This window comes from Hemiscyllium ocellatum, chromosome 7 (genome assembly GCF_020745735.1).
Source record: "Hemiscyllium ocellatum isolate sHemOce1 chromosome 7, sHemOce1.pat.X.cur, whole genome shotgun sequence".
NCBI lineage: Eukaryota > Metazoa > Chordata > Chondrichthyes > Orectolobiformes > Hemiscylliidae > Hemiscyllium > Hemiscyllium ocellatum.
Genome location: NC_083407.1, coordinates 79,009,878 through 79,032,655, shown reverse-complemented (window position 1 = coordinate 79,032,655; position 22,778 = coordinate 79,009,878). Strand labels below are relative to the sequence as shown.

The 22,778-nt window shown below is 40.1% G+C and overlaps 1 protein-coding gene across 6 annotated transcripts; it reads left to right on the top strand.

Annotated features, from left to right (window-relative positions):
• Positions 1–34: 34 nt before the first annotated feature.
• zgc:136439 (uncharacterized protein LOC678627 homolog) lies at positions 35–22,368 on the top strand. 6 transcript variants are annotated; one of them, XM_060827988.1, is made up of 9 exons: positions 35–117; positions 11,352–11,565; positions 12,300–12,389; positions 13,564–13,643; positions 16,168–16,283; positions 16,368–16,468; positions 16,700–16,768; positions 21,165–21,223; positions 21,302–22,364. In XM_060827988.1, the coding sequence occupies exons 2-9, from the start codon at positions 11,374–11,376 to the stop codon at positions 21,402–21,404; spliced, it is 810 nt and encodes a 269-aa protein (XP_060683971.1). In that variant the 5' UTR covers positions 35–117; positions 11,352–11,373; the 3' UTR covers positions 21,405–22,364. The 6 variants fall into 6 exon arrangements, with proteins under 6 accessions (XP_060683971.1, XP_060683973.1, XP_060683975.1 ...); XM_060827990.1 differs by having other exon boundaries at positions 53–117; positions 11,355–11,565; XM_060827992.1 differs by having other exon boundaries at positions 63–265; positions 11,352–11,499; positions 21,302–22,368.
• Positions 22,369–22,778: the final 410 nt, after the last annotated feature.

The following is a 22,778-nucleotide window of genomic DNA, read 5'->3' as shown; positions in this document are numbered from 1 at the left end:
GCCTCTGGGGCCATAACAACCCGCTTCAGTTTCCGGTTTCAATTCCCGGTCCGGTCCGGTCCAGTGGGCGGGTCGTGTTGGCGGTGCGCTCCAGTGAACCGTGCTGGGTTGTGGAAGGTAAATCGGTCTGTTCTGGTTATTGTTATCTTACGTAGGAAATGAAAGTTTAAAACGGTGTTGTCGCTGGAGGCAGGAGTGAGCGAGCCCCCGAATGTCGATTCCCAACCGTCCTCCTGCCTGGCTCGGTGTCCGTCCCCGGCTCCAGGTCAGTACGGCCCTCGCACCACCTCCTGCCTGCACGCACAACCTCCCCTGCTCTTTGACAGCTCCGTGCATGTTATCAAGACACACTCTACCGTGGCTGCACTACCCATTGCGGCCTCTTATTGAGTTCTGCACCATCCCAAATACTGCTAATTTGATTCAAGCTTTGATGAAGGGATATCAAGAAAGGCCTACCGCAATAGAACCTGCAAAGGTTGTGGACAGTCGATAACTGCTGCAGTTCTGAATATTTCTGCTCCAGAGTCAGCAACTACCCCTGATGTGGGGGCGCCGCTGTTGGACTAGGATGGGCGAAGGTCGATGTCACACAACATAAGTTACAGTCTTATTCCCAATTCCTCCGCCTCCGCTGTATCTGCTCCCAGGAGGATGCATTCCACCACAGAACATACCAGATGGCCTCCTTCTTTAGAGACTGCAATTTCCCTTCCCACGTGGTTAAAGTTGCCCTCCAACGCATCTCGTCCACATCCCGCACCTCTGTCCTCAGACCCCACCCCTCCAACCGTAACAAGGACAGAACGCCCCGGTGCTCACCTTCCACCCTACCAACCTTCACATAAACCAAATCATCCGCCGACATTTCCGCCACCTCCAAAAAGACCCCACCACCAGGGATATATTTCCCTCCCCACGCCTTTCCGCCTTCCGCAAAGACCGTTCCCTCCGTGACAACCTGGTCAGGTCCACTGCCCCCCTACAACCCACCCTCCCATCCTGGCACTTTCCACTGCCACCGCAGGAACTGTAAAACCTGTGCCCTCACCTCTATCCAAGGCCCTAAAGGAGCCTTCCACGTCCATAAAAGTTTTACCTGCACATCCACTAATATTTATTGTATCCGTTGCTCCCGATGCGGTTACCTCTACATTGGGGAGACTGGGCGTCTCCTAGCAGAACACTTTAGGGAACATCTCCGGGACACCCGCACCAATCAACCACACCGCCCCGTGGCCCAACATTTCAACTCCCTCTCCCACGGGGGAGTTTGTACATTCTCCCCGTGTCTGTGTGGGTTTCCTCGGGGTGCACCGGTTTCCTTCCTCAGTCCAAAGATATGCACGTCAGGTGAATTGGCCATGCGAAATTGCCCAAAGTGTTGGCTGCATTAGTCAGTGGGAAATAGGTCTGGGTGGGTTATTCTTCGGAAGGTCAGTGTGGACTTGCTGGGCTGAAGGGCCTGTTTCTACGCTGTAGGGAATCTAATCTAATCTAAAAACTGTAGATGCTGGAAATTGGAAACAAAAAACAAAAACTGCCAAACAGGCTCAGCAGGTCCAGCAGCATCTGTGGAGAGAAATCAGTTAATGTTTCAGGTCCAATGGCCCTTCCTCAGAATGCGTTCCAACGATTTGTTTTTGTTTCAGTTTAGTATTCATCTTATGGCATACATAATGTATTTAATTGTATTAAATAATTACATTATTATTGTTGTACATCATACATTGTACTATAATACTGTATAACCTTCCCCTAACTGCAATCTGTTCTAAAAAGTCACTGGACCTGAAATGTAAACTCTGCTTTTTCTCCACAGATGCTGCCAGACTGCTGAGTTTTAACAGCAATATCTGATTTTACTTTGCATTGTGCCACTTTCCTTTAATGCTGTACTGGTGTGTGAGCTTTATTTTTGTGCTTTAGTTCTGAGGTAGAACTTGAACCTCGAATCTTCTGATTCACAGGCAAGAGTGCTACCAACTGAGTCATTCAAAGCCAATGAAAGGTACTATCAAGTGGCATTTAATTGGCAATAATGTACTTGCATGCTCAGTTTGGGTTCTGACCGGACCAATTTGTTCCCAGCCTAATTACCGTCTTGGCTCAAACATGGACTAAAGAATTGAACTCCAGATATGATGAGAGTGACTGCCTTTGACATCAGGGTAGCATTTACCTGAGTAAGGTTCTAAAGAACCAAACAACATTGAAATTATTGGGAATTGGGGCAAAATTTGTCACTTATTGAAGTCATACATAATGCAATGGAATAAAACAAAGAATTGCAGATGCTGGAAATCTAAAACAAAACTGAAAATGTGTTGCTGGTTAAAGCACAGCAGGTTAGGCAGCATCCAAGGAACAGGAAATTCGACGTTTTGGGCCAGAGCCCTTCATCAGGAAAACGTCGAATTTCCTGTTCCTTGGATGCTGCCTAACCTGCTGTGCTTTAACCAGCAACACATTTTCAGCTCTGATCTCCAGCATCTGCAGACCTCACTTTTTAATCTAAAACAAAAGCAGACATTTCAAGAGAAAACCAGCGGGTCTGGAACCATCAGTGATTAGATTCCCTATAGTGTGAAAACAGGTCATTTGGCCCAACAAGTCCAGACCGACCTTCTAAAGAGGAACCCATCCAGACCCATATCCCTAAGACCATAAGACATAGGAGTGGAAGTAAGGCCATTCGGTCCATCGAGTCCACTCCGCCATGGCTGATGGGCATTTCAACTCCACTACCAGCATTCTCCCCGTAGCCCTTAATTCCTCGTGACATCAAGAATCTACCAATCGCTGCCTTGAAGACATTTAGCGCCCCGGCCTCCACTGCACTCTGTGGCAATGAATTCCACAGGCCCACCACTCTCTGGCTGAAGAAATGTCTCCGCATTTCTGTTCTGAATTGACCCCCTCTAATTTTAAGGCTGTGTCCCCGGGTCCTAGTCTCCTCGCCTAATGGAAAAGATTTCCTAGCGTCCACCCTTTCCAAGCCATGTATTATCTTGTATGTTTCTATTAAGTCTCCCCTTAATCTTCTAAACTCCAATGAATACAATCCCAGGATCCTCAGCCGTTCCTCGTATGTTAGACCAACCATTCCAGGGATCATCCGTGTGAATCTCCACTGGACACGTTCCAGTGCCAGTATGTCCTTCCTGAGGTGTGGGGACCAAAACTGGACACACTACTCCAAATGGGGCCTAACCAGAGCTTTATAAAGTCTCAGTAGCACAACGGTGCTTTTATATTCCAACCCTCTTGAGAAAAGTGACAACATTGCATTCGCTTTCTTAATCATGGACTCAACCTGCATGTTTACCTTTAGAGAATCCTCGACTAGCACTCCCAGATCCCTTTGTACTTGGCTTCATGAATTTTCTCACCGTTTAGAAAGTAGTCTATGCTTTTATTCTTTTTGCCAAAGTGAAAGACCTCGCATTTGCTCACGTTGAATTCCATCAGCCATTTCCTGGACCACTCTCCCAAACTGTCTAGATCCTTCTGTAGCCTCCCCACTTCCTCAGTACTACCTGCCTGCCCACCTAACTTCGTATCATCGGCAAACTTCGTTAGAATGCCCCCAGTCCCTTCATCCAGATCATTAATATATAATGCGAACAGCTGTGGCCCCAACACTGAACCCTGCGGGACACCGCTTGTCACCAGCTGCCATTCTGAAAAAGACCCTTTTATCCCAACTCTCTGCCTTCTGTCAGACAGCCAATCCTCAATCCATCCTAATAGCTCACCTCGAATACCATGGGCCCTCACCTTGCCTCCCGTGTGGCACCTTATCAAAGGCCTTTTGGAAGTCTAGATAGACCACATCCACTGGGTTTCCCTGGTCTAACCTACTTGTCACCTCTTCAAAGACTGACTAAAACACCTAACACAATGGAAATTTAGCATGGCCAATTCACCTGACCTGCACATCTTTTGTGACTGTGGGAGGAAATTGGAGCAAACCCATGCAGATACAGGGAGAATGTGCAAACTTCACTGGAATTGAGCCCAGTACCCTGGTGCTGTGAGGCAGCAGTGCTAACTACTAAGCCACCATGTTGCCTTCAAGCAAAGTGAACACTTTGAGTCGTGTCACTTCAGAATTGATGGTAGTTAGGAAAAGGTAGTCGACATTACTAAAGACAGGATGGGTGGAAAAAAAATGGATAGGCAGAAATGAAGCCCTGAGAGAGGAGGACTGTTGGATCACAGCATACCAGGGAGAAAGAAAAACTGCTAATGTGGAGCTGGGTGTCAGGGTCTAGATTAGAGTGGTGCTGGAAAAGCAAAGCAGTTCAGGCAGCATCTAAGGAGCAGTAAAATCAATGTTTCGGGCAAAAGCCCTTCATCAGGAATTCTTTTTTTTTCTCTTTTTTTTCTTTTTGATTGTTTGTGGACTAGATAGTAGTTTGATCACTGTTATTGTTATTATTATAAGATTATTATACTATTTTGTAGTAATTTAATAATTTTGTAAAAAAAAAATCAGTCTTTTTCTCAACAAAAATATTTACAGAAGGAGGCATATGGTATGTTAGCTTTTAGAGGGATTGAATTTAGGAACCATTGGTCATTCTACAGCTGTACAAAACTCTGGTGGGAACATGCTTGGAGTATTGTGTACAGTTCTGGTCACTGCATCATAGGAAGGCTGTGGAGCACTGAGGAAGGTTTGGAGGAGATTTAGTAGGATGCTGCCTAGAACAGAAGGAAAGCCTTATGAGGAAAGATTGAGGGACTTGAGGCTGTTTTTGTGAGAGAGAACAAGGTTGAGAGGTGACTTAATTGAAACATAAAAGGTAATCAGAGCGGACAGTGAGACCATCTTTCCCCGGATCGTGATTGCTAGTACAAGGGGACATAGCTTTAAACTGAGGGGTGGTAGATTATAGTACAGATGTCAGAGGTAGTATCTTTACTCAGAGTAGAAGGATGTGGAGCACACTGCCTGCAACAGTAGTAGAGTTGCCATTTAAATTATCATTGGATAGAGATATGGGTAAAAATGAATAGTGTAGGTTAGATGGGTTTTGGATTCATTTCACAGTTTGGTGCAACATTGAGGGCTGAAGGGCCTGTACTGCGCTGTAATGTTCTATCTTCTCTGTTCTAAGTTTAAGAAAGGACATCAGCTGGAGTATGAAACTCCAAAATGGCAGCACTGACATAAAATCAGTGTTGTACACAGACGGCTTTAGCAATCTTTCTACTCTGCAGAAATTTTTTTTCATAATATATTTTTATAGAGAAAAAATAGATTTTTTAATATTACAAGTACAAAACAATGCAATTCAAAACAGCACAAAAAAACCCAAATAACAAAAAACCCCAACCCACCCTCATGTACAAATGTATAATTATATATAAAAAAAAGAATTAAAATAAAACTAAACTAGCTATTTAACTAAATAAATAAATAACCAACAACAAACAAATAAATAGAAATAACTCAGCCCAGCCAAACAAAACGCTCATACATTCACAGTTCCTCCTCCCTAGATTATTGGACTCGTGAAACACAATCGTTAACTGCTATATAAAAGCCCTTGTTAGTGGTGGCAGATAAATCTGTGTCAAGGTATTTCAAAAAGGACTGCCATGTCTTGTAAAAATTCTCAGTTTTGTGGTGTCCCGTATTTGTGAGAAAATCCAGGGGATTATGATCCATAACAATCATCTGCCAACCCGACAGGTCCGGGGTTTTTCAGATATCCACCTGAGCAAGATATTCTTTCCTACACAGAACATGAGAATATTGAAAAGTTTTTTCTTACGCATGGCTGTAGGAAATACAGTGGGTAGGCCCAAAAGGAGAGAGAGAGATAGGGTCCTTCTTCACCCTTACACCACAATCCTCTCCATTGCGCACACCACAGCACTCCAATATATTTGAAGCCTATCGCAAGACCAAAGACAGTGGGTAAGAGTGCCCGTGCAGACCTTGTACTTGGGACATGCTGAAGATACCCCTGGTTTAAATTTTGACAACAGTCTGAAACTAAGTGGACCCTGTGGAGAATCTTCACTTATAAAGCATGGGTCTCATTGCAAACTGATATCTTCCTTGCATTCTTCCAAATATCCTTCCATGCCTCTGAGGAAACTTCAATACCCAACTCTCTTTCCCACATCTGGCAAAGTCGATCAGACTCATCTGAGGTGGCACCCCCCAATTGATGATATAAAGTGACCACCTAAATGGGAATCTATAGTCACCCTCAAGAGCTAGCTCCTTCGTAAGACCACCCATAGGCATAGCCTCTGATTTAGTAAAATTAATCTTATACCCTGCAAAAGTGCCAAACGCGTGAAAGCATTGTATCAGGCGAGGCACTGAAACTGCTGGATTTGTCAAAAAAAATTAGGGCATCGTCTGCATACAACGAGATCTTATGTAATTTTGACCCCACTTTTGGAGCTGATATATTGGGATCCCCACGAATGTCCCCCACGAATGGTTCAGTCACCAACTTAATAAGCAGTGGTGAAAGGGGACAGCCCTGCCAGCTGCCCCTAAAAATATTAAAATTACTTGATCATACCCCGTTGGTAATGACCGCTGCGAGAGGTACACTATAGAGAACCTTTACCCATCTTATGAAGATTTCGCCCAAACCAAACTGCTCTAGAGTATACAAAAGGTACGGCCACACAACTCGGTCAAATGCCTTCTCTGCATCTAAAGAAATCACCAGTCCCTGTATTGAGTGCTGTTGGCATGCTTGAATTACTTTAAGCAGTCTCCTAACGATATTGGAGGATCTGCGGCCCTTTTTAAACCTGTCTGATCCTCTTTAATAATAGAGAGTAACACAGTCTCCAGCCTTAACGTGACAGCCTTAGAAAGGATTTTGAAGTTCACATTTAAGAGCAAGATGGGCCTGTATGAAGCACATTCTTCGGAGTCCTTCCCTTTTTTTTAAAGATAAGTGAAATATTGGCCTCTCTGAGATGGTGGGAGACCATCATGACTGTATGAATCATTAAACATATTCAGCAATGGGCCTGACAGTATATGTATGAATTCCTTATAGAATTCACTGGGAAGTCCGTCAGGTCCGGGCGCCTTTCCACTCTGAAGCTGCCTCGCAGCTTCCTGCACTACTTGCTCTTATAATGGGGCATTGAGGAAGGACTGTTGTTCGGGAGTCACACCCGGGAGCTTCAGATCTCTTTTATAAAAAAGATTCCATTTTGGCCTGCTCCTCCTCACAATTCTCAGATTGGTATGATTTAGAGTAAAATCTCTGGAACGCCACATTAATCTTTTTAGAATCACATGTTAGGTTCCCAAACCCGTCCCTAATCGCCATAATGGCTTGTAGGGCACTCCTTTTTCTGGTAAGGTATGCTAAGTATTTGCCAGGCTCTTCATCATGCTCATATAACCTTTGCAAAACCATCTCCTTCTTTGCCATCTGCGTGAGCATGGAATTTAGTGCAGATCGCAGAACTGTAATCCTCTGTAGTTTGACCAACGAAGGTCTGTCAAAGTAGGCCTTCTCGGCTGTCTTCAACTGTTCTTCAAGGAGATGTTGATGCTCAGCTTTCTGCCGCTTCCTACTGGTGGAATCTGAAATAACTAACCCCGTAGCATAAGCTATCAACTGAGCCTATGTTGATATCTAGAAACATCTGAAATTCCCAAGAGAAATACTCCACAAACTTACTAACTATGAGGACAAAGGGTTCCATTCGCCAGTACCTTGAACCCACTGTAACGTCCTTAATCTTAACCATAAGGTACGCTGGAGAATGATCAGAGATGGTAATATTACCAATCGTACAAAATGCCACCAGGTCCAGGGTTACCGCAGGAGTCAGAAAAAAATCAATCCTCTTGTGACATCTGTGTGGATTGGAGAAAAACGTAAAATCCATACCTGTAGGATGGAGACACCTCCAGATGTCCACCAACCCTAATTCCCCACACAGACCCAATAACTGTTTAGTTTGTACAGAGAGTATTGAGGGACCTTTGGGCAACCCGTCTACTGTGGGATCCGTGAGACAGTTAAAATCTCCCCCTATAATGGTGTGCCGGGGCTCTAGACTTATCAGTTTAGAAAAACCTTCTGCCAAAACTTTAAGGGGATGAGCTGGGGGACAGTAAACATTTAAAACACCATATTCTTCCCCATTTAACAAGGCTTTAAGAATTACAAACCTCCCATATGTGTCTTTATCACATTCCAACAATTTAAATGGGAGATTTTTCCTAACCAATATAGCCACTCCCCTACTTCAGGTATTAAATGATGAAAAATAAACTCTGTCAAAGCCATTCTGCTGTAATTTCAGATGCTCCTTGTCATCCAAATGTGTCTCCTGTAACAAAGCAATTTCAACCTTCCCCTTTCTAAGACTCAAGAGTACCTTCTTCCTCTTAATTGGTGAGTGACATCCCTTGATATTCCAGGTACACCAATTAATCAAATCATTAGCCATAATCTTCTGCAATTACATTTAAATTCCAGAGAGGAGGAACCCGAATCACAAGCTGCTGAGCCTTAGTGTCACATGATCCACCAAATATAAAAGCTACATAAACTAAAACTACTATATATAACAAACCTACAAAATTATTAAGAATAAAAAACAACAAAACCAAAAAAAAACCAACATATAAAGCACTAACAACGCTGAGTAGGGAAACTCAACCCCTGCCCAGAGGGGGCGACTAACCATCCCAAACTGCCCATAAGTAGGCATCTAGCCATCCCAACCACCTTCACGTCTCCCAGCTAGAGCTGCACCGTAAACACAAGCTGAAAAGAATAAACACCCCATAGAATATCAACATGAATAAAAAACATTCTTTTATTTAAAAAAAAGGGGAAATAAATACCCCACCCATCCTTTGGTATATCTTAACTTAGAAATTGAAAATGTACATCTTAACCACCATATTATTATCAGATTAGATTACTTAGTGTGGAAACAGGCCCTTCAGCCCAACAAGTCCACACCGACCCTCCGAAGAGCAACATACCCAGATCTATTCCCCTACATTTCACCCCTTCACCTAACATTAGGGGCAATTTAGCATAGTCAATTCACCTAACCTGCACAGTTTTGGACTGTGGGAGGAAACCGGAGCACCCGGAGGAAACCCACGCAGACACTGGGAGAATGTGCAAACTCCACACAGTCAGTCGCCTGAGGTGGGAATTAAACCCGGGTCTCTGGCACTGTGAGGCAACAGTGCTAACCATTGTGCTGCCCAGTAGAGGAAAAAAAAAAGAAAAATAAAGCTCCAACCGGATTTCCTCAGTTTCTTTTACAGAATGATAAACACATACCCAAACAACACTATTTATACATACTACAATTGTTCAAATTAGGTTAATTTGTCCACAAAGTCTCTTGCCTTCTCCGATGTGTCAAAGAGGTGTATGGATCCATCTAAGGTGATCCGAAGTACTGTCAGATATCTCAGAGTACTGAATCCCAAGCTCCCTCAGTCTCCTCTTGATGCCATCGTAAGATTTTCGTTCCTGGATCACTGCCGCTGAGAATTCCTGAAAGAACATGATCTTAGAGCCCTCATAAATTAGGGCTTTTGGATCTTTCCCCTGGACTCTGGAAGCCTCCATGACTCTCTCCTTATCCTGGTGATGATGGAACCGCACCAGGAGAGGACGGTCCAGACCCGATCTCCGCGCTGCGACCCGGTGAGCCCTCTCTATCTGCAATCCTCTCGTGCCGGCCTCCAAGCCGAGGAATTTCGGAAGATATTCCTCAACAAATTCCGTAGGCTGCTCACCTTTCTTACCCTCAGGCAGACTGATGATCTGAATGTTTTTTTTCTCCTGCTCCTGTTCTCAAGATCATCCACTTGGACACGCAAATTACGGACCTGCATCTTCAGGGCTTGGATCTCATCCTTGGATGAACTGGCATCAGCTACCACCACTGTGACCCTATGCTCCACCTCATCCGACCACTTTTCCAGGTCTCCCAGCTGCGACTCATGCTTCTGCAGCATGAGAGAGACTGGAGCCAGCTTTCTTGGATCTTTCCAGAGTCCCAAGAAATCCTGATGACCTGGGTTGGGCGGGTTAAAGGACCATACTGCTTGTGCTGCGATGCAAAGCTCTGCAGTGCGATCTTCTCAGATCGCCACCATCTTAGATCCCCTCTACTCTGCAGAAGGTTTAACAGCTCGATTTTCAATTAAAATGACCAGTTTATAAAAAGAAAACAGAAAAAGAAACTATTACAAACAGTGGATTGCAGTTGTTCTTAAATTTTGCATTGACATTTTGGTCAGTTTTGATTACTGTGCCTGAACAAAGATAAAAATCACACAACACCAGGTTATAGTCCAACAGGTTTAATTGGAAGTACACTAGCTTTTGGAGCCTGATGAAGGAGTGTCGCTTCAAAAGCTAGTGTGCTTCCAATAAACCTGTTGGACTATAACCTGGTATTGTGATTTTTAACTTTGTTCACCCCAGTCCAACACCGGCATCTCCAAATCATGAACAAAGATAAATTGAGCAACTAAGACCTTGATATTTTAAAAAGCCAGTTTGAAAGTAGTGATACCAATTGTGGGGATTTTCCTGTGCTGCCTTGTGCTGGAGTATTTGCCTGTCCAGATTTCCCTTCTCACCTCAAAGACAGAGGAAGGCGTTGTCTTGTGTCTGAAGTAATGTAATTCTCGTTAACCAGCATTTTTGATTAACCACTGCTATCATTTTCCCAAGCATGCTGGATAACAAATATTTTACTACAGATTTTTAAAATTTCCCTGATGAAATCAGAATCCCAGTCAGGTTAAGCAGGAGAATTTGTGTGGTCTGGAAAGTATTCTCTTATCAGTTTAATTTAACAGTTTTGTATTGATATATCTTTATTTATGAAGAATCAAATTATTGATTTTAGTTGGGTATTAACTGTATAATCTTTAATTTATTATTTAATGGGATGTGGGCCTCATCGGATAGACTGGCATTTAATGCTCATTTCTAATTTCCCTTGAGAAGATGGTGGTGAGTCAGTTTCTTGAACTGCTGCAATTTATTTGTTGTTATGTACACCGTGTTATTAGAAAAGCAGTTCATGACTTGTGTGTCCCTTCAGAGATACTCCAGGGCTAGATTGTATAATGCCTGAATTGTATGGAATGTCAATGTGAATCAAGAGGTCGGTAACAGATTAGAAAATTAATTTTTATATTAAGTAGAAGAAAAGAGAAAATGGAGTACAATGTGTACAATAACTAATATAGAATAGACTCCTGCAGTTCTCCATTAATAAGAAAAGTCCATATATTGTTTAATGTGATGGTAACATCACACAATAGCTAACCTTTATCTAAAACATTTCTTCAGCAGGGCAGACTGCACAGAAAACATGAAGGCTGTTATTCTGGCTGCTGGCTATGGTACAAGATTGAATCGTGACCTACAGAATGATAGAAGTGGACATTTCAAACATCTCTGTGGCATTCCCAAGCCCCTTCTACCAGTAGGAAATAAGGCACTTATCAGCCATTGGATGTCAGCAATAGAAAAAATTGACTGCATTGATGAAGTTTATGTTATTGTATGTTTTTATTTTAATCATTTGAAAATGCACAGCCTTAATTGTGTAAAGTGCCTTCAGCTACAGTAATGACCTGGATTTAGTTAGCTAGGGCATAATGTCAAAGTCTGCAGATAACACTAAACTTGATAATATTGTAACAGTGAATGTAATATATTTCAGGAAGACAGAAAGTACACCTGTGGATCTTAAAGGGGAAGAATGTAACATTTTTAATCTTGTTAGGTAAAATTAGAAGAAGTAATAGACTTTGGTGCTTCTGTTTGACAGTAGTATTGAAATACTGCACTGAAATTATATTTTGTTTGAACAACTTAAGATATTATTAATATAATTTTTGAGATAAGCTTGAAATTGTAAATTCAAATGAGGACATTCAAAATGAGATTATATTTAAACATATATAGGATACATGAAGAAAAAGAAATGAATTATTCTTTTCTTGTAGTTTGTCTATTCAAAATGCTACCATCAACACTGATTTATTTTCCGGTAAAAGTGGATTTTCTACTCCATTAACTGGTCCACAAAAAGGAAAGCAAATAAACAGGAAAATGGTGGTATGGAAGGAACAAAACGAAATTTGAACTTGTATAATTGTGACCTATTTTCTCCTCTTTACAAAAGAAGGTCAAATATAAAACTGACTTAAAGGCATATAATGAGCAGATACTATAAAGGTATCACACTCATGGTTATTGTTAGTAATTGCTATCTAATAATAATCTTTGCAGACAAATGATCTTTATTATGTGAAGTTTGAAGAATGGGCAAAGAAGTTTCAACGAGTTAAAGTTCTAAGTGATGGAACAAGAAGCAATGAGGTAAGTGATAAAACTTCAAAGGCCCAGATATATAACGTATAAAGGTGAACAAACATTTTCAGTAACATTAGATACAGTTAGTTTCTAGACATGGTTAAACTTCAGCTGATTAAGACTGTATCTTGTAAAAGTTCAATCTATTCAGGAAATGTGGATACAGAGTATGGGCAGTGATGGAAGGAAAATTCTTTACTCATAAAAGATCTTCACTGCACTTCAATTTAGTTTCAAATCAGGATGATACAAGGTAACCTATACAGGTAACACCTAGATAGAACTAACAAAGTTGTAATAGGTCATTCTTTTTAGATCAAATTATAAATTGAGATTGAATTGTAGATGGTTGATACTACCTTGAAATGCACTTGTATATTGTATTATTAACTTGAGTTTTATTTTCTGAATTCTGATTTTTGATTCTGTCCTATGGTAGAGCATCCCTACAGTGTGAAACAGGCCCTTCAGCCCAACAAGTCCACATCAACCCTCCGAAGCATATCCCACTGAAATCCTATTCCTCTACCCTACCACTCTACATTTAACCCTGATTAATGCACCAAATTACACATCACTGAACACTATGGGCAATTTGACATGGCCAATTCACCTAACCTGCACATCTTTGGATTGTGGGAGGAAACTGGAGCACCCATAGGAAACCCACACAGTCACCTGAGGCTGGAATCGAACCCAGGTCCCTGGCGCTGTGAGGCAGCAGTGCTAATCACTGAGCCACCATGCCACCAGATGAGTGTATGATGAGTGTTACTTTCTGAAATAACTGAATGTGGCAGTTCAAGCCTGTTAGTTACTGTCAGCTAAAGGAGGATATTATTTTATTGTAATTAAATCAGCAGTATGGACTTGTGTTGGGTTTCTTACTATAGTTGCATAAAGGAGCTGTAAATTTTAGGTTAAGAACAATTTAAAAGGGATTTAACTAAACCTCAACTAAAGTTATTGTGCAGGAAAACTTTTCTCAAATTCCCAGTGAGGGAAAACTTGTCTACAATTATAGAATTTTCATTTATTAACTGTTATTTATTAAATGGATTTAAAACTTGGAAGAATAAAAGTTTATATTTTACCTATACTTTACAGGCAGAGTTAATTAAAGTGAAAGTTGTAACTCAATGATCTGAACAGTTTTAAAAATTACACTTCCTCCCCACAGGAACGGTTGGGTGCTGTAGCTTGTCTTCAACTTGCCATTACTCAGTTTAACATCAATGATCATGTATTGGTCCTAGGCGGGTAAGCAATAACATAGTAGACAGTAAAGGCTAAACAGAATAGTGTTTAAAAATTTGAACCAGGGCAAATTGTCGAGTAAGGTAAAAATATATATACTTACATATTAAACAAAGTTGCAAATTGAAAGGATGTTCAATTTTAGAATAAAAATTTCAGTACATTTAATGTTTCCCTTTGGCTCATGGGATAATAGTGAGCATTGACCTGTAATAAGTGTATTATTGATTCAAATGAAAAAAATTCATCAAACTGCAATTTTATACTATTGCTTCCCAGTTTATCCTTTAAAGAAGCTGTCTGGTCTTTATCTCAATGTCTACTATTCGTATAGCTTAAAATGGCATCCCGTAGCTGCTGTACTTAATCAATATTTTTATCTGCCATTTTCATTTTCCTTTGCTTGTTCTTGCTCTTCTCATTATTTCATATGTCACAATTAATGGTCAATGTTTTTTCCAAAAATTTTTGCTTAGCCATAGGATTAATTTTAGTTGTGTTATTCTCCCACTAAAGTCTTGATATAATTCTCATTTTCCCAAACTAATGTATAAATTTAAATAGTATTTGAAAAATGTACATCATTTTATTTTTCCAGAGTTTGCTTCTCATTTAATCCACACAAGCTTTCAAAACCGCAACATGTTTTTCTTAAGGTCTGCTAATGCTGCCACATTTGCCAGTAATCTGAATCACAGCATCAAAATGCAAAAACATGAGAGTCAGAGTCATACAGCATGGAAGCAGGCCCTTCAGCCCAACTCATTCATGCCAACCAGGTTTCCTAAACTGAACTAGTCCCATTTGCCTGCATTTGGCCCATATCCCTCTGGACCCTTCCTATCCATGTACCTGCCCAAATGTATTTTAAAGGTTGTAATTGTGCAGACCTCTACCACTTCTGGCAGCTTTTCCATATATACACCATTCTCTATGGAAAATTTTGCCCTTCAGGTCCCTTTTAAATCTTTCTCATCTCATCTCACCTCAGTATGCCCTCTAGTTTTGCACTCCCCTACCCTGGGGTAAAGACCTTGACTATTTTCATTATCTATGCCTCTTCTGATTTGATAAACCTCTAAAAGGTCATCTCTCAACCTCTTACACTCTAGGGAAAAAAGTCTCAGTCTCTCCTTAATTTCTAGTTTCAGTAACGTCCTTGTCAATCCATTTTGCACCCTTTCCATTTTAATAACAGGGCGGCCAGAATTGTATGCAGTACTCGAAATATGGCTTTACCAATGTCTTGTACAGGTGTAACATGATATCCCTATGACTGTTCTCAATGCAAGTCTGCCAAATGCCAGCTTCATCACCCTGTCTACTTGTGACGTCACTTTCAAGGAACTACGTACTTGCACCCCTAGGTCTCTCTATTTGACAACACTCCCCACGGCTCTACCATTAATTGTGAGGTCTGCTCTGGTTTGTCTTACCAAAATGCAACATCTCCCATTTGTCTGAATTAAACTCCATCTATTACTCCTTGTCCACTGGACCAGTTGATCAAAATCCAATTGTACTCTTAGACAACCTTCTTCACTGCCCACTATACCATCAATCTTGGTGTCATCCATAAATGTACTAACCAAGCCTCCTTTAGTCTTGATCATCATTTACATGAATGATTTGAATAACAGTGGACCCAGCACTAATCCTTTGGCATGCCGCTGGTCATAGGTTTAAAGTCTGAACAATAGCCTCCTTCATCCACCCTCACTTCTACCCTCAAGTCAATCTTGTATCAATTTAGCTATCTCCCCTGGATTCCATATATGGAACCTTGTCAAAGACTTTTCCTAAAGTCCAAGTAAACAATATTTACCGCTCTGTTTTCATCAATCTTTTCTGTTACATCCTCAAAAAACTGAATCAAGTTTGTCAGACTTAATTTCCCAGGTGCAAAGTCAAGCTGAATATCTCTAATCAGACCTTACTTGTCCAATGCATGTAGATCCTAACTCTGAGAATCCCCTCCAACAACTTACCCACCACTGTTGACTCATGTAGTTTGCACTTACTTTCTTTCATAGAATCCCTACAGTGTGGAAAATGGCCATCTGGCCCAAGTCCACACCAACCCTCAGAGTATCCCATCCAGACCCACTCCCCTACCCTATTACTCTACATTTCCCCTGACCATGCATCTATCCAACACAGCCCTGAACATTATGGGCAATTTAACATGGCCAATTCATCTAATCTACACATCTTTGGACTTTTGGAGGAAACCCACACAGACATGGGGAGAAAGTGCAAACTCCACACAGACTGTTGGCCAAAGTTGGAATCCAACTGAGTCCCTGGCGCAGGGAGGCAGCAGTGCTAACCAGCAAGGATTTGGATGATGAATTGGATTCGCTTAGTTGGGAGACAATGTAATTTAGAATGAACTGAAAATTTATTCAAGATCGAAAATAGAAAATCTTGAAGTTGCTAAGTGATAAATATGGGAAACTTAATTTACTTTGAAGTTCTAATAATGCATTGTATGTTTTGATTACTACTTTGATGCTTTTTTTTCCAGTGACACACTATTCTATGAAGACTTTAGCCTATCTGTCGTTCTTGCACGATTCACTGAGTTGCAGAGTATTAATTGTGACAACAGTTTGGTTCTATCTTACTTTTGCAAAGATGAAGGTCAATTCATAATTTATTACAAAGTTCTTTTCTTTACTGAACTCACTTTTGAGGAAAATTATCTATCATAACTTATCCTCTCAGCAGAAACAACAAAGTTTGGCATTTTAGAAACTGATGAAGAGTTCCGAGTAACTGCATTTAAAGAAAAACCCAGCTCAACTGAAACAACGTCTCGCAGAGCTGTAAGATTTTTACCTTATCTTTGATATTTGTTGTATATACCTTTTATTCTTTTAATTTAAAAAAATCTTCAAAAGAATCACTTTCTACTGAAGCATAATCCTGCTGTACTGAAGTAACTTGTTCCAATATCTGAATTATTTTGGGAAAGCTATTTATCATGGTAAATACACATTGTACTGGAAATGTGTAAACTAAGAATTCAATATCCACTTAAATTTTCTGTCTTCCAGTGTCCATGCTTCTATGTATATTCAAAAAGCACAATACCTCTGATTGCGAAATTTCTTCAAGAAAAACAAGTAAGCTGAACTTTTCTAAAAATAAGACCTTGATCAGTTTATTTGAAATTATTACAACTAGACCTGGAGTATAAACATCAGGATGTGTCGTTTAACACATTGAATAATTGTATCGCGGCCCATTTATCTACTAATGGAGCATGTAGATATTGTATGCAAATTATGATTTTCTACAGTACTTAATCCTACAAAGGAGACAGGAGGATGATGGGTTGACTATATATATTTTTGATCAACAATATTCTGTATCTAAGTATCTTCCTTTTAATTTAGAATTCTAAGTATGGATGTATTCCGATATAGAAACAAAAACTTCATTGTATAGCATTTTTTAAAAAAACGTTTTTTAGTACGTCACAGGTGATTAATAAAATTGAAATGTAGTCACCGTTTTAATATTAGCAAGTTAGATGATACTGGGATTTTATGCTTTCAAAAAATACTTGGCGATTTGTAAATCTACAAAAAATATTTGTAGATTTAGCACATTTTAACAACTGCGTTTTTGTTCATTGTCACTGTAAGCTATCTCTTCTCTGGTTTTCTTCAGACACCCTTCGTCCATGTCTCAGTATTATCCATTCATCTGCTTTTTCTTCTTCACCTCTGGTTACCCTTAATTTCTCCTTCAGTTATTGCCAGAACCAGGCTGTCAGACCTACAATTCCAATGACTGTGCTTAGCTGTCTCTCTCTTACTGTACTTACAACACTGGATTTCTGAACTTCTGCTTTTGATCACATCCACTCATATGTCTTTTTGCCCATCCACGTTAGACTGAGCATCCTGCACTATACCCACATTTCAAAACCTCTTTTCAGAATACAACCACTTCTATCTATTGAGTGCAGCATTCCATGCTGATGATTGTACGTGATGTTTTGCAGTTTCATGCTGATGTGTTTGAATTTACAAACAGAACTTAAGTCATGCCTTTTTTTGTAGCTCAACTAACCTGTATTTTATTCTTTGATGTAATTTTGAACTTTATCTTCGAGCCAAGATGCTGCAAACTGTCCAATGTCTCTGCTGCGGTGCTTCCAATCTTGACTTTTCCAATCTTGACTTTTCCATTGCCACTTAGACCAATAATGCTGGTTATTGCTTCACGTATGCTCATGACTTGAGGCTGAGTTTTACTATTTGCAGCCTTAATGTGGTGAACAAGTTTCATGGTATACTGTACACCCACGACCCAGGTCATAGTTTCTCTCACAATCTTGCGATGTAAACTTAATTATTTATGCAAGTGAGATGTTGGGTGCATTTCTCAATCTTGTGGTGAGACTCGCCAATGGTGAGATCCAGCAGTTTCTACGTCTCTGGTATTGTATCTGAAGCATAGCTGCACACCGTTTCAGACACTATAAACCAATCCTGACTCCTGACATTGCTGCTTGACCCTGAACATTGAAGAAATCTCTCAAAAGAAAGGCAAGCTTGATCCCTGTTCCAGAACACAAATCTGGAGGTACAGGTGGATTGATTGTTAAAGAGAAAGGCAGACAAAGAACCACCACAAGAGGCCACATCACCAGATACGACCATTCCGGATTTAACTTGCAGCATGGATCAATAACCTCAGATGCTCAGCAGTGCCACAAGAAGGTCCGTGATCTTTTGCAGTCTTCCAGGCTAACTTTAAGGTCCAGCATTCACTCTGCTATTCTCCAATTCCCAGTATGAAAGAATAATGTCCTGGCAAGGGCTGACACTCACATTATCCACTCAGGCAAATTAAAAACTATCAGATGCACGTCTGCATGTTAGTGCAAAAATGTCATGTGCAGATGCATGTGCCTCTGCTCAATGTGTCCTGGCAGAAGCACCTAAATCATTGAGGTCCAAGTATTGAAGACCTAGAACAGGCATGATGATCTGGTGAGCCTGCTGCTTTGCCAATCCCAGTTGCCTAGACAGATAGTCGAGGATCATGGCCGTGGAGAATGCAGATATTGTGCAGAAGTAGTTGTTTGAAGACTACGATAGACATTTGACAAGCTGCAGCTGTCAGGCACCTATTTGATTTTTTTTTCCCCCACTACCTAGTTTCTTAAGCTAGAGAATTGGAAGTGCAGTGTAAATAGGGTGACTTGGGGTATTAATGATATGAGAAGGCATTGAAATAAGACAGGAGGAGAAAGTGAGGTCTGCAGATGCTGGAGATCAGAGCTTAAAATGTGTTGCTGGAAAAGCGCAGCAGGTCAGACAGCATCCAAGGAGATTTGACGTTTTGGGCATAAGCCCTTCTTCAGGAATAAGAAGACAGTCAATATTTAAAGATGAGGTTCTGAAATCACCGAGGGTAAATTGTGCAGGTTTTCATGAGGTCGAGAATTCTATTTTTTAAAATTCCACATCAGGGAGGGAAATATTCTGCCCTTGCTGTGTATTTTGAGTAGGCCTGACATGGTTTCCATCTCTTTTGTTCTGGCCTGGTGTGATGTTGTCCACATACCAAAGATTGCTGGAAAAGCGCAGCAGGTCAGGCAGCATCCAAGGAGCAAAATCTGGAGGTACTGGTGGATTGACTGTTAAAGAGAAAAGCAGATCCAAGATGCTGTCTGACCTGCTGCACTTTTCCAGCAACACATTTTCAGCTCTGATCTCCAGCATCTGCAGTCCTCACTTTCTCCACATACCAAAGATTCCCTATGCTTAGGTTGTGAATTTGTTCGCTGAGCTGGAAGATTTGTTCTCAGACATTTTTTCACCATGCTAGGTAACATCAGTGAGTATCCGGTGAAGCACTGGTTTCAGTTCCGCATGCTATTTATGCGTCTTGGTCTGTTGTGGTGGGTGATCCTCCTGGTTCTTTGTCGAGAGGTTGGTACATAGGGTCCAAATCGATGTGTTTGTTGACTGAGCTCCAGTTTGAATGCCAGGGCACTATGCATGTCTAGTGCATGTCTTTGTTTAGCCTGTCCTGGGATGGATGCATTGTCCCAGTCAAACTGGTCTCCCTGTGTGTAGGGATACGAGTGATAGTTGGTCTTTTGGTGGCTAGTTTGTGTTCTTATATCCCACCAGTCTGTCTGATGTAATGTTGCAGTCCTTGCAGGGTATTTTGTATATGACATTCATTCTGCCAGTTGTTGGTACAGGGTCCTTTAGATTCATCAAGACTTGTTTCAGTATGTTGGTAGGTTTATGGGCTACCATGTCAAGGGGCCAGGGTAGTCTGATTATCATCTGAGATATCTTTAATGTATGGCAGTGTAGCTAGAGTCTCTGGGTGCGTTGTGTTGTTCTTGTTTAGGTTTATTGTGTAAGAATCAGCGGACTGTGACCTATTGGTAGCTGTTCTTCAGTATGTTATATAGGTGTCTTTCTTCAGCATCGCATAGTTCCTGGGTGCTTCAGAGTGTTGTGGCTCATTTAAATAATGCCCTGATGCAGCTCTGTTTGGGGTAATTGCTCCTGTATTGAGTATCTGGTCTGTGTGTGTCACTTTCCTGTAGATGCTGATCTACAGCTCTCCATTAGCTTTCCATTCCACTGTGACATCTAGGAAGGGGAGTCTATTGTTGTTCTCTTCCTCTTTGGTGAACTAGTAAGGATATTGTTTCTGTTTGCGGGTTTCTTATTTGTTCTGTTTTGTGATGATACGTGTCATCCACGTAGCAGATCCAAAGCTTGGGCTGGATTGTGGAGAGGGCTGCTCATTCCAACCTCTGCATAACCACTTCTGCCAAGGATCCTGATCAGAAAAAGAACTGGAAGGGATATCACCAACCACAACAGACCAAGCCACACAAATAGAAAGTGGGACAGAACACCAGCACTTCAACAGATGCTTATGTGATGATGTTACCCAGTGTAGTGACAAAATGTCTGAGAACAAATCTTCCAGCTCAGCAGGCAAACTTGCAACCTGAACCGCAACCTTAGCTACAAATCTTTACAAAAATTACAATTCCCTATGCTATTGCCTCACATGATGCTGCCACATCTCTCTAGGATTATTTTCATTATTCTCTGTTCCCCAGAATTAAACAGCATGGTTGACAGAATACATCTCTGCCTGACTCTCTCTCTGAAATTGCAAATAGTTTGAATATCTATTGTCAACTGATTATTCCTGAAGCATTTCTGTACATCTCACTTATTAGCCAAACAAGACATATTAGATACACGACAGTCTACAAGTACCTTCCGTAAGCATCATGTTGGACTACAATCTATAAATGAATTAAAGCTGGGCCTCCTGAACTTAAACATGCCATTAGTTGTACCCATTCAAGGAATGAATCTAAAGTGCCACCTGCATAAATTCATCTAATTGATTCAAAGATTCCTCTGTAGTATTTCCCTTTCACTTATTTTTCTTGGCAAATTGTTCATATTGACAATTTATTTAGTTACTACTTTAATAAAAACATTTTATTTTTGATAGAATTCACCCTTGGAAGAGAAGGATGCACCTGGCCATTACTTACATTGGGTCTACTCAAGGTGAGAGATTGTTTCAAGGAACTGTTATTTCACTTTCACTTTTATGTTAGCCGCTATGATTTTCTTTTCCTATTGCAGGAAACCAGTGTTTGTTCATCATGTAAGTGGCCGGTTTGATGTTGGAAATCTTCCATCCTACATTGACTGTACCAAATATTTCCAGAAGCATGGAGATGAATAGTTGATTTGATTGAAAAACTGAGTCAAAGGTTTTTAAAATAGCTCTGGTAAATGAGCTTTGTACAGCATGTGTTCTTAACCTTTCATTATTGCCTTCAAAAGAAAATGGTTAATGGTTTAAAAAAAACACAAACCATACGTTTAAATCCTAATCCTACATAGAGACTTAATGTTTGAATTACTGTTTTTTAAAAAAATTCTATTTTTGTAGGATAAATCAGTGAAAGTACAGTTGCAGTATGAAATTTCATTATGAAAATATCCAAACATTCCAGAATAATGTTACTTTATGAAAAAAATAACTTTTTAAATAATTCAGCTAAAAGACTGAAGCCAGTTATAATTATTTATATGGCATTTGCATGAGAAAATATGCTGAAATGGTGAAGTCAGATTTTCTAATATTTGCAGTTCACACTGTTCATATGCCTCATGTAGAAAGCAAAGCACAGAGGAATCAGTTTGCTGGGCTGATGTAAAGTGCCCAAGAATGACAGCTTAAATGGTCTCATTCTGTACTACAATCTTGCAACTTTTAGAAGTTAAGAATATTAAAGAAATCTAGAAGAATATACAGTTTGGGGAAAAAACTAGCTTCTTAAGAATTGTAGTTATGAAATTAATTGCAGCCATAACATTTAGACAATATTTACATACTTCTATGGCATCAATTTGAGTAATTTTAAGAACAGATTTGCCAATATAAGATTGTAAAGTTAAACTGAGTAGAGGAATTCTGGAATCAAGGTTTGAGTCATATCAACAAAGTTAAAATTTAAGTAATCAAACTTTAAGATAAATCAAGTGAAAATTAAATCTTTTTTGAAAAAGAGTGAAATACATTTTTACCATTATTTAACAAGTAATGTACAAATGAATTTACATTAAAATACTTAAAGAGCAAATAGAATTTTAATGCAGAATTACTGTTCTTGTTGCTGTTTTCCCTCCAGTGACCATTTGGCATTGAAACAAGCAAAACTCCTAGATCTTAGTAACAAGCTTTATTTTAATGTTCACAGTATTTTTTGGTGCAATGTTTCTATTATTTGCTAATTATTTCAGAAAATCTTTTCCAAATTGTCCAAGAAGAAACCTGATAATTTATAGTTTGGTCTTTTAGCACTTTTACTATTAAGCTAGTGTATTACTTGCAGATAATTTATAAGATAGTAAGTTTGCAAGAAAGTAAATGAGAACTATTCAAAGGAATCTCAAATTTCCTCTAACATTTAAAGATTTCACTGTGATCATTGTAAATGAAATGGATGGCTGTAGAACAAAGAGACTTCAGTTTAATGCTATTTGATGCATTTTAAGGTTTGAAGTGAATTCTGAAGCATTCCCATTTTCTACGGGACCTCTTAAAACAATT

Bases quoted from the DNA above. Each gene is read 5' to 3' on its own strand.
- zgc:136439 (XM_060827988.1), top strand. From the start codon at position 11,374: ATGAAGGCTGTTATTCTGGCTGCTGGCTATGGTACAAGATTGAATCGT. The intron at 11,566-12,299 runs GTATGTTTTTAT...TAATCTTTGCAG, and splicing joins TTGATGAAGTTTATGTTATT to ACAAATGATCTTTATTATGT. The intron at 16,284-16,367 runs GTCAATTCATAA...TTATCCTCTCAG, and splicing joins TTACTTTTGCAAAGATGAAG to CAGAAACAACAAAGTTTGGC.